At 46.9% G+C, this 12,210-nt stretch overlaps 1 protein-coding gene across 2 annotated transcripts in view; it reads left to right on the top strand.

Moving 5' to 3' along the window:
- Nucleotides 1-6,819: 6,819 nt before the first annotated feature.
- Nucleotides 6,820-12,210, top strand: part of LOC142563688 (venom metalloproteinase antarease TserMP_A-like) — a 45,506-nt gene continuing 40,115 nt past the window's right edge. Inside the window, exons 1-3 of one of the 2 annotated variants that reach the window (XM_075674284.1) lie at nucleotides 6,820-6,974; nucleotides 7,423-7,589; nucleotides 8,229-8,321. In XM_075674284.1, coding sequence (XP_075530399.1) covers nucleotides 6,926-6,974; nucleotides 7,423-7,589; nucleotides 8,229-8,321 — 309 coding nt within the window. In that variant the 5' untranslated portion in view covers nucleotides 6,820-6,925. The remainder of the gene's footprint in view (nucleotides 6,975-7,422; nucleotides 7,590-8,228; nucleotides 8,322-12,210) is intronic. The other variant, XM_075674285.1, reaches the window with a different exon arrangement.

The raw sequence follows: 12,210 nt of genomic DNA, 5'->3' as shown, positions 1-12,210 counted from the left end.
CATTATTATAAGCGCTAACGTTTTTCGTTTGGTTCAAGTAGACGAGCTGACACGTAAGTGCAAAAAGCGTAGTTTTTATTTCAGCGTATCCTTGAGGACCTTACAATGCACACGCCAAATCAGAAATTCACCACAATATTACTAGTGAGGCAGTATTTAAAACAAGCTAGGCTTATTATTTTTATATTGTTAGAGTTTCTTCATCAACTATCCTCCTCAGAAAAAAAAATAAACGTGTAGGGGCAAAAGCCGTGCTCTTTTTCTTCTGTCAGATACATGGAAAAGCCTCCATAATACAAAAGTAGGGAAGGAAAAGTTTATTCAAGTCTGTTTATGGCTAATATGGTGGTTAGTGGCATTCCCGACTAGTTTTTGTTTCGGGACGAGAAAGTACCGGAAAGGTGCACTAGAAAACAAGAAACAAAGCTTACATTTATCTTTCGCACAGACGCTGGGCAAAAAAAAGAGAAAACCAAAACATCGAACATCATGTTTCACACGATAAGCAGACACGACGCTCAGGCCAGAAACAGACATCGCGATAAAAAAAACAGTACCACCCTATCGTTAGGCACGCCTAGAGTTACAAAAATTGTCAACATCGTTTCACAGCTTCAAGGGATATGAAAGGTATGTCGTCGTTGCGTGCTAGGGTGGTCACGGATAGCGGAAGCGGAAGTGTCACGGTTTCTGCGGCTGGCACCGTCGCCTCCACAGGGTGGCGCCACCGCATGCGGCGCCTGCCTATGTTAAGGACACCACACCGATGACCGGCCGCAGCGCAAGAGGGCTGCGACCCAATGACGACTCGCGCGGACAGCACCTCGGTGGGCCTACACCTAGATGCGCCCTTCAGCGATTGCGCCTTGGCAGGAGCCGTTCAGCAGGTCTCGTCCTTTATCTAGAACGGGCCTCCGCATCTGGCCCGCTTAAACTGTAGCTGGAACAACGGAAGGAGCACTTCAACCGGAGCAGCGCAATTGCCTGGCCCACGTCGCTGCATCGCTGCTTGAGTTCCTCCGCACCTTCTCGTTGTGCTTGCCTCAAAATATGGTTCTTATACCCGAGAAGGAATCGCCACACTGGATGGATTGAAACGTACACCCAACAACATACCAAAATGGCTAGAGGAGAACATTCATAAGGAAACATTTGGCAACTACCTGATATGATAGATTTTGAGAGGAACTATACAAACACTAAATAATAAAAATCAAATAAACAGTAATCAAACAACTACAAAAATATAAGTAAAATAAAATATCACACGGTGGCTGCCTTGCAAACGCAACCTTCAGGATGCTTCAATGGAAATGTGTAGAGAAGTAATCAAGTAATCATTGAACCGTGGTTTGTGCCTAATTGGCCGACACCAAATGTGCCAAGAGACCGCCCTCAAACTCGTCGATCTCAAGGAAATTACACTTCGATCGATGCACCAGCTGGCAGGAAAGCACCCCCTGTTAGTCGGCGGAGACTTCAACAGTCAACATACAGACTGGGGATACAAAACAACAACACACCGAGGTCGCAGGCTCTGGCTGCTCGTCCATAACCTCCACTTCACCGTACACAACAACTTCCTGACGCCCACTCGGATCGGAAATAGCGTCAGCACGGACACCAGCCCGGACCTGGTGCTGACCCACTCTCTCCGAGGCGTCACCTGGACCAGAACACGATACACACTAGGCAGCGATCATTACATTATACAGGTCACTGTCCTATACAAACAACCCCGTCACACTTACATGACACACAAACTCATAAACTGGGACTCTCCCCGCACCACTCGGGCGGCCCGCTCTGGCATCCCTATTTCCGATATCGACACCTGGGTGAAATCCCTCCAGGATGACGTCCAATGCAACACAAAACTCACTGAAACCCCTACAGAAACCCCTACATTAGACACTCGATTGGCCCACCTCTGGGAGGCCTATCACAGCCTCTTAGAACGGTGGAAGAGGAATAAGCTAAACAGGACACTTAAAAAGCGGCTGGCCGCGCTGCAAACCCATATCCAACAACATTCTGAGGAGCTCTGCCGGTCCAACTGGGGCCAGATATGCGACGGCATTGTCGGGAACCTGTCCACCAAGCGGGCCTGGCAACTCCTCCGCCACCTTATAGATCCGACGCAGACAAAAACAGCAACAGAACACCGTGTAACAAGACTCATCCACGCACACACAGACAACGCTGACAACCTTATAGACACACTTAAAAAAACTTACACCTCCCCAGGCACACCGACTCGCTTGCCTCCCTACACAGGGCAGCCCGACCCCACACTCGACACGGACATAACGGAGACGGAAGTCAGAGCGGCCCTCCTGACTCTCCGTACCAGCTCCGCACCTGGCGCCGACCAGGTAACCAAATCAATGCTTCGTAATCTGGATGATCAACCCATCACACAGATTACGGACTACTTCAACCAGTGTTGGAGGGAGGGCACGTCATGCGAACGTCATTTTCATACAGATACACTTTGCTGAGATACACTTTGGTCCACTCACCTCCCTCTCTTTTACTTTACGGAGTGTTGGCACCCCGCAAGGGTGCGTTCTGTCCCCCTTTTTATTTAATATCACCCTAATCCCCCTGGCCCGACAATTGGCAAACATACCCAATCTCGAACACGCCCTCTATGCCGACGACATCACGCTGTGGACTACCCACGGCAGTGATGGTGGCATAGAGGACACTCTCCAGTCAGCAGCCACCCTGACCCAAAATTATGCTGCCAGTATCGGTCTTTCTTGCTCCCCAGAAAAATCCGAACTATTACTCATCGGACCTCGTAATCGCTACTCCCCATGCTCCCCCATCACGATCGAGCTGGACGGACGCCCAGTGCCGGAGGTTGAAACCCTCCGCATACTGGGACTCCATTCCAGAGTGATGGTAAGAACACCACCACCCTGAAGAAACTCAAGCAGATTGCAGGTGCGATTTCACACCTCATTCGCCGGTTTTCAACCCACCACAGATGCATGAAGGAGCGCGACCTATGTCGCCTCATCCATGCGTTCGTCGTCTGCCGTGTGCTTTACGCAACCCCATATTTACACTTATCCCGACAAGATACTAATGCCCTAGATACCTTAATACGCAAGGTGTACAAAGTAGCACTAAAACTACCCATTCATACACCCACAGACCGACTACTCGTCCTGGGCCTCCACGACACTATCGGGGAACTTGTAGAAAACCCACCGACAGGCCCAATACATTCGTCTGACACGACCGTCCACTGGGCGGCACATCCTGGACTCCCTCGGAATTCGGATACCGGCCAACGACCCTACACTAGCTGCCACCCCACGCCACATCCACCGGGAGCTGCATATTAAGCCGCTCCCGAGGAACATGCACCCACAACACCACGAGGAGCGCCGCCGAGATCGAGCTAAGGCGCTCCATCGCTATTTCGGCCCCGAACCGGACGCCGTATCGGTGGACGCTGCATGCATGGGACAGCAAGCGGTTGCCGCCGTGGTGAACTCCTCCCCTCCCTACTCATCACACTACCCCTCCCCCCACACACTTCCCCAGAAGCTGCAGATGAAGCTGCGATTGCCATTGCCATCACCCATAGGGAAGCCCGGTACATCATAACAGATTCAAAAACAGCTATACTAAATTTTGCACGAGGCCGAGTCCATGTTCCTGCTTTTTGATACTGGACTCGTCCATTGCACCTCCACCCCACCATGTGGAGCTGATATGGGTGCCTGCGCACTCCGGGAATCCCGGAAACGAGGCTGCCAACCTTTTAGCCCGAGGTTCTATTAACCGGGCTCAGGTGGCCTCCGATCCGGGATTCACGAAGGAGCGCATGCACTCTTTCAGCGATCTCACGCAGGCTTATAGAGCAGTACGTCCGATCTACCCCCCGCCTCACCCATCCCTAGACAACAGGCATGCGATACATTGGAGGTGACTCCAGACCCACACACTCCCCTCCACTGTCACCCTATCCCATTACCACCCCTCTTTCCCCACCCCCGCCTGCACCCTCTGTGCCGAACCGTTCGCATTCGCCATCCACATCCTCTCGGTTTGCCCGGTGGACCTCCCCCCGCGGGGCCTGGAACACCTGACATCGTGGGAGGATGGGAGACCGTGCTCCGCTCTGAGGACCCGGCAACGCAGACTATCGCGACCAGTCGCGCTGCCAGTGTTATGGACCTACGGAACATAAACACTTGAGTGGAATACGGTCGTGCGGGGGCCCAGGGGCCTACGTGGCCCGAACACCTAATAAAGTTTTAATTAAAGTTTTTAACAACAACAAGAAATGTCAACATCCTCGTGCAACACTTCTTTCTTTTGTTTCTTCCGCTTTCGGTGCCTACTGCCCTCAGCACGCCTTCCTTGCTTCGCTTTTCGTTTTCTTCAATCTCGCACATTCACTCTGTCCCGCGAAGCGCGGCGCACCAGCAAAAAAGGAAAAGAAAAACACAGACACACAATACTACAAAAAGGACTATTGTGCCCTTCCGCCACAGCGAATGCTAGTAATGCTAAAAAAAGAAATATGGTTCCAATACGGTGTTATCCTATGCCTAGGAAATGACAGAGCAGCAGCACTTTCTAGTTTATGGTAAAAGATTTTGATAACTAATCCGTTTGGTTAAATTGCGAAACTATTCAAGCGTCGGCGTTTTTCTAGCATATTGCAGTAGATGTGAGGCAGTTGGCCGTATTCATGAATTCGTTTAAAAAAAAGATAACTTAAGGGTCATAACAAGGGCATTGTTGCTGCTATGCACAACATGATATGTTCTACATATTTTTAATAATATCAAGGTCCACTTAATGTGCGAGACAAGAATCGTCAGGTAAGGAATGCTCAGCAACCCTTCCTGATTTGTTTTTTTATCACGATTATTATTTATAGTTTGCCTTCATAGACCGGAATTCAAGAAAGTAAATGGGGGCCTATTGTCCTTGTTTATGCAATGGCAGCTTAAGATTTAAGGTGTTCGTATGTCCTTCATGTATATTTTGAGCTCGGAACAAAATGTTTACCTGGAACGAAATGTTCAAATTTTCAAACAACGGGCACATCCACAACATGCGCCTAGGAGCAACAGGCCTTCTCTAGCAGTAATATATTCTCAGAGAAATGTTTGTTATTCGATTTCCGAGCTTCAAAGCTAGGAGAGACAACTAAATAAATATGGCATTATCCAAAAGAAGAAACAGTAAGCTTTCTTCAAAATGCTTACGAGTTACATCATTCGTAAAATTTCTCTCGAATAAGTAGCGAAAGTTTCTGGTTGTAGTCAGGAAATGTCCCTGATATGCAGATAATAATGCCTTGACTGTGCCAGTTCAATATTATCCTGCTGTCGGTAGCAAGCAAGCCATTATTTTTTGCTCCTTGTTATTATAAGTCAGCCATGACATTACAGCAAGTCCGATGGTCAGTATGCGCCAGCTCTTGGTCAGTTCGTCAAAACAATGCATTACTGTCTGGCCATAGTCAGCGCACACATGCCTCCCCTTCAAGATTTCTAGGAAGCAGGAAAGCGGCGGTTGTTGTGTGCATCTCGCGCATCGTGTCACCACTGCTTTGTTTACACCGTGAAGCTTTGTAAGAGAACCACAAGGCCAAGTCGGCCATTGACGCACCACGTAAAAAGGAAACAAGCGGGCGGCTTCAACACAACTTTCTAAATATACTTGAAGGTACGCTTTAGTGAAACGCTGAGTGCTACTGCTATAAAACTGTCCATCTCCTGTAATGAGATTTTTAACGATGCGGTCACTTGCTAACACGGTTATATGTCAAGATGCGGAAACCCCAACAAAAGGATAAGACGGTGTCAGAGATCGACCAACATTTAATGCGATCGGCGTTACTTGGCAATCTTACTCACAATCCGGGTCCCCCCATTGTACTCTACCTAGCCTCTTACAATCCATGGCTCAAGTTCTCCGCTATACAATAGGTATGCGCTGGCTGCTATGTGGCGTAGCAGACATGGGCCGAATAGAGAACTTGATGTTGGCTGCTCTCTGGTCTAGTAAAGAACTTGTGGCTTTGGTCGGTTGGCACTGGGTCTGTACCACTTGGTACCTGCCCGAAGACACAACTTCGGCATTGCGTATGCGATATTAGTATGTTCTTAATTTCGGCAACTGCACCAAAATGGATGTAAAAAAGTGAAACAAGGGCTATGTCACCCTTATTGTAATACTGCGATTAACATCTTTTGGCTACTTCCTGCACTTTTCACGAGCCGCATATTTGGCTATCTCTCTACTAGGAGCAATATGTTTACTTTAGCGATATTTTCTATATTTGCTTCGACGAAGCAAGTTGAGCCGGAATATTTAGCATCAAAGTATTTGTCATTGTTCATATTGCGTCAGCATGCTGTGTCCATTGTGCCACAAACCTTACCGTTTGATGTGGTTGATCACCTTTTGTCATACAATATCAGATATTATGGCACGGCTCTTTTATGATTTTCTTGAACGCACGTGGTCTGCTTCGCGAAATGTACGTCAAAGAGAAGGTTGCCCGTCCCTTTCTTCACAGCGACTGAAATTTAGTGTCTTCCTTGTTGCTGACTTTTCACTCCACGAGTTGTTTGAACAATCACGCTTTGTGTTACGGCAAAATTTCGAACCATGACCACAAAAGTAGAATGTCGAAACATCATTTGGTGCACTTTAGCGCACTCTTCTTACTTGAATCACAAAACAAAAGCAGTCAAAGTGAGCACGATGTTTTCACCTAAGGGTGCGATCAAGAACTTTTCTCTGCAGTGATGTTATAGCAGGAGGAGGCCAAATTTTCTTTTTCTGCGATGATCTCTTCTCTACAACAGAGACGGGGATTCGCGCTTGAGCAAAAGGGCGCAGTATCAGACTGCATCACTTGACGGAGGCGGGAAGGTTGGAAATGCTCGCAATCATTGTATTGGCAAGACTGGCCGTCTTCTCTTCCGCAGGTAACTTTGAGAACACAAGTTTAGATTCGTGTAACAAGAGCTTTAAAAAACTCACTGATCACAATTACGGTACCAAACCTTTCCATAACTTACAGTGGAGAAAATTGATCAGTTAATTGTTTTTATTCAATTCGTGCCCTTATTAAAGTATGAGGTAGACGAGATCTACCTGACTCCATGAACATATCCAAAGGCCACGTCATTGTACAAACAGCCGTAGTCATATTTCAGCCCAAGCTCTTGTTTACGTAAACAAACCTTATTTCTTACTGAATATTTCTCTAAAGACTGTTAGTTTATCGCATCGCATTAATATTTGAAAATTGTAGCAGCTTTGTTGGACATTGGCAAATAAATCCGTTAAAATTGCCGCTACATGGTATCCATGCCCTAAAGCGATGATGTTATAACGACTTGCTATGCGTCACTAATCTATTTACTTCTGTAGAGAACAGATTTCTTGTATACCCAACCATTCTGCAAGAGCGCACGACCGCTTCCAACTTCGTTCTCCAACTCACTGACGATATTATCCTTAATTTGAAGAAAAGTGATGTATTGGCAACCAAACTACTGATGACAACGAGCCGGGAAGAAGGCAGCCAGACTGAAGAGGTAAGTTCGTGACATGTCAAGAAAATGCTTCTCCCATGGTACGTCGCTGTGGCAACTTCTTTACGGGAATATTCAGCTTATAATTTTCTATAAACGTCGTCTTACGATCAGGCGTTTCATGAAATGCGCACTTACAAGCTTAAACGGAACTTGCGTTCCCCATTATTTTAATTGCTAGTGAACATTCTTTTGTAAAGTCTGAAAAACAAGGCTGGTCAGGGTAAGTATGAAAATACCCAGGCTAGATATATATCTATGGACACCAAAAACATTGGACGTTGGTGCCATTTATGTTTTCATAGAGATAGGACCAATGATTCGACATAAAACACTTTGCAGCATAAAATGTGCGACAGAATGCCCGCGCGTCCCAGTTTGTGCTTCTGTGCATAAAGCTGTCGTTTAAAGAAGGAATAAGCGGAACAATATTGTATTTTTGCCGGAAATCCTTATATTTCGTTACAAGTGGATGTCTCTGGAAAGTTCATGGTTACAATTCATAAATTGCAATATGTCCTGTGAAGAAATTACCTAAAAATCTCGTAATTACGTCCTCCTTCATTAGCCGATTAGAAACACCCGGTATTTATCATCAACCATCGTAGTCGCGGGTAACAACAGTGAAATTTTTGCTTGCAGATCCATACGTCTGCTCTTCAAGAAAGTTTGTACCACGACGAATATCATCAGTCTTCTGTGATCATGAATATAAGAGGTCGCACAGCGCAAATCGTAAGCTTCTTTTAATGCAATTAGCGCACGCTGTGTGTCATGTACACCTTCGATGGCATATATATATATATATATATATATATATATATATATATATATATATATATATATATATATATATATATATATATCCCAATAAAGAAAGGCGTCAGGCAGGGAGATACGATATCTCCAATGCTGTTCACAGCGTGTTTACAGGAGGTATTCAGAGACCTGGATTGGGAAGAATTGGGGATAAAAGTTAATGGAGAATACCTTAGTAACTTGCGATTCGCTGATGATATTGCCTTGCTTAGTAACTCAGGGGACCAATTGCAATGCATGCTCACTGACCTGGAGAGGCAAAGCAGAAGAGTTGGTCTAAAAATTAATATGCAGAAAACTAAAGTAATGCTTAACAGTCTCGGGAGAGAACAGCAATTTACAATAGGCAGCGAGGCACTGGAAGTCGTAAGGGAATACATCTACTTAGGGCAGGTAGTGACGGCGAATCCGGATCATGAGACAGAAATAATCAGAAGAATAAGAATGGGCTGGAGTGCGTTTGGCAGGCATTCCCAAATCATGAACAGCAGGTTGCCGTTATCCCTCAAGAGAAAAGTATATAATAGCTGTGTCTTACCAGTACTCACCTACGGGGCAGAAACCTGGAGGCTTACGAAAAGGGTTCTACTCAAATTGAGGACGACACAACGAGCTATGGAAAGAAGAATGATAGGTGCAACGTTAAGGGATAAGAAAAGAGCAGATTGGGTGAGGGAACAAACGCGAGTTAATGACATCTTAGTTGAAATCAAGAAAAAGAAATGGGCATGGGCAGGACATGTAATGAGGAGGGAAGATAACCGATGGTCATTAAGGGTTACGGACTGGATCCCAAGGGAAGGGAAGCGTAGCAGGGGGCGGCAGAAAGTTAGGTGGGCGGATGAGATTAAGAAGTTTGCAGGGACGGCATGGCCACAATTAGTACATGACCGGGGTTGTTGGAGAAGTATGGGAGAGGCCTTTGCCCTGCAGTGGGCGTAACCAGGCTGATGATGATGATGATATATATATATATATATTAAGACAACGGTTACGTCGCAAGTATTTTTTTCTTGCAATAGACCCACCCACTATTACGGCCGCGATAGAAAGTGGAGATGCGGAAAATGAAATGCGCACTCAATCCTCACATTCATGTCCCCCGGGCGCTAAATCGGGCAGCCTGGCCGCAACTTTGACCGACAAGAAGCACAATGCTAATAGTGTGCGACGCGGGACGTGAATGATCTCAGAACCGTGACAACGACAGTTAGAAGGAACTTCAACGGGAGTGACACGGTAGTTCAGAGGGGAGATTTCTTCTATAATAATTGAAGCGCCTAGAAAACGCGACATGAATTTGTCACACAAGCCAGTGGAACGAAAGGGATTTTAGAGCAGCACCTCATATCCAGGACGAATAGAAACGTCGCGGCGAGACCGGCCGTAACGCTACTTTCTGCCTTATTCACTGGCTTCTGTATTCGGTTGAGCACGTTGTCGACATTCATCGCTTCTTGAGACAAGCTATTCGGACGCAGAAGCCGAGGAGCTAGTAGGGACATTTAAGAAAGAGGCATCGAGCGTAACAGTACGCGAATGGCCGTAAGCAACGTCGAAAGGGGAGTGGCCATTAGTTCGTTGTACAGCGGCGTTATGATCAAACGTCACAAATGAAATGTTGTACCAGTTATTGTGGTCCGGTCCGTAATAGATAGATATCATATCAGGCCATGTGCGATGAAATCACTCTGTCAATTAAGCCATTTGTTTGCGGGCGATAAGCAGACGTCGACTTATGAACCGTTGATAGTTAGTATTTCCTCGAGTATTGTCGAAAAAAGGAGTCTTGCCTGGATCACTGAAAAGCACCTGAAGTCATCGGTGAGGTAGTACGTTAGACTAGTACCATCCGTGTATTGTTGCAACAGCGCTTTCGTCCTCGTCTGCTTCGTGCAGAAGTATTCATCATTATCCCGCTCGAAGATAGACATTGCAGAAATATCAACGCGCTGTGGAAATTCAGGAGCATTGTAGATTTGCGATATCATGTGGAGGTTGTTGCACGTGAGCTCATTAGGGGCTCTATAATCGACGTAGAATCGTACAGAACCGCCGTTCTTCCCGGCTGGCACAGCACTAGACGACCACCAGCTTAATAACGGCTGTTAACGTCGCGTGTGAGCATGTTGGTGAGGTTTCACTAGATGATATTGCGCTCTGCGGATGACAGACGGCATGGGCGGCAGCGTACAATGATGTTTGCACTGCGATATATGTGCGACCTAAAAGCGTTGGGTCAACGTCATATAGAGATGGGTATTTCTGAAGCCAAACTAAACGACCTTCTTTCTGCAGAACAGTGCAACCTTCGTTTATCGTGGCCGTCAGAGCTGTGGTACCATCATAATCAGACAATAAAGGCAAAGGTCGCGCTTCCATACCAACAGGATCAAGCGGTGCCCGTAAAGCAAGCAACAGTGGCGCCTTGGGGAATCAGAATCGGGGCACGGAGAGATGATGAGTTCGCCAGACATGTGGCCACCAAATTGCTTGGAATACATCACCATTCTAGATGGTATTTGATGCCAATGCTAGAATATTCTCATGGCCAGTTGGAGTCCCATAATTCGCAGCTGTGACAAAATGCAGGCTGTGTGCATCGAGTTTAAGTTAGCATCCAGTGTCTCTTATAAGAATTATACGTCGCCGCAAGAGGTCAGATCTGATGCAGATGAGAGCGTCACTTCCCTAAAAGAGTTGGTGTGCACAGGCAGACAACACGAGATACTAAATGTGGTGACCTCTGCCTTCAATGAAAACCTGCGCTGTGCAATTTCTGGAGGGCTCAACAAGAACGGCATTGCCACAACAAAGGAATTTGCCATTGTAGGACGACTACACATTTTCGCAAACAGGAACACATATCAGCTCTAAGGACTGAAAGCCAAGTACCCGTATTAAGCAAGGCTTCAATCTGCGCACCTTCAACACACGCCGGAAGTATATTAGACGGGCGCTCTGGAGGGGTTAGATGTAGTCCGAAAGATGCGGCTTTCCTACCTTAGGATTCCCTGTCTAGTTTTCCGACGGATTGTCAGGGGACAAAGTGACCAGATGAAGAGAAGAACAGGATCGTCGGATCAGCGAAGGAGAAGGATGACGCAGGTAATAGAAATTCTTAACTATTCCGATGATGTGCGGTGGTGGGGAGCAAGATTCCGGAACGCTGTTAAGAGCGGCGATGTTGTGGCCCGGGCGCCGCAGGCACACATCGTTCAAAATCTTTATAACCACGTCGTTCGTACTCTTGACGGTGCCGGAAAAAACCTTGATTTGCGGAGGCCGCAGTAATAGCGCACCGGTAGGGGTGAGTGGGAGGTGTTGCCACAAGACTGAGCCGGTACATTTCCTGAGAGAGAAGGGAAGCACAGAAAGACGCTTCTGGTGCAGCTGCAAGTTGCGGCGGTTGCTGCAAGGGTGATGCCACGTAAGGCAGCAATGTAAGCATAAGTGGCCGTCCATTGGGGCAGAGGGCTTGGGCCTAGGGCGCACGCCACTGATGCTAATTTTTCGCTCATGACGTTACGTAGGCCGCTTCTAGACGAAACTATAGTGACGTCGAAACCACACGGTGAAATTTTTGCATCCAATTCCTCACGGATGCTGGTACCGATTAGTGCACGCAGCTCATTGTCGCTGGTTGCCTTGTGATCAGGCAAACTGCAAACGAATCTAATAAAGTTCATGGAGGTGCTCGCCCGTAGCGATGATATCATCTAATGTATTGGGGCTCATCACGACATGAGCATTAAACACACTGGTCCCAATGCTTTTCAGTAAATGGCACACACGGTCGATCCCC

The sequence above is a fragment of the Dermacentor variabilis genome, chromosome 11 (assembly GCF_050947875.1).
Source record: "Dermacentor variabilis isolate Ectoservices chromosome 11, ASM5094787v1, whole genome shotgun sequence".
Classification (NCBI taxonomy): Eukaryota; Metazoa; Arthropoda; class Arachnida; order Ixodida; family Ixodidae; genus Dermacentor; species Dermacentor variabilis.
This window is presented reverse-complemented; position numbering and strand designations above follow the sequence as displayed.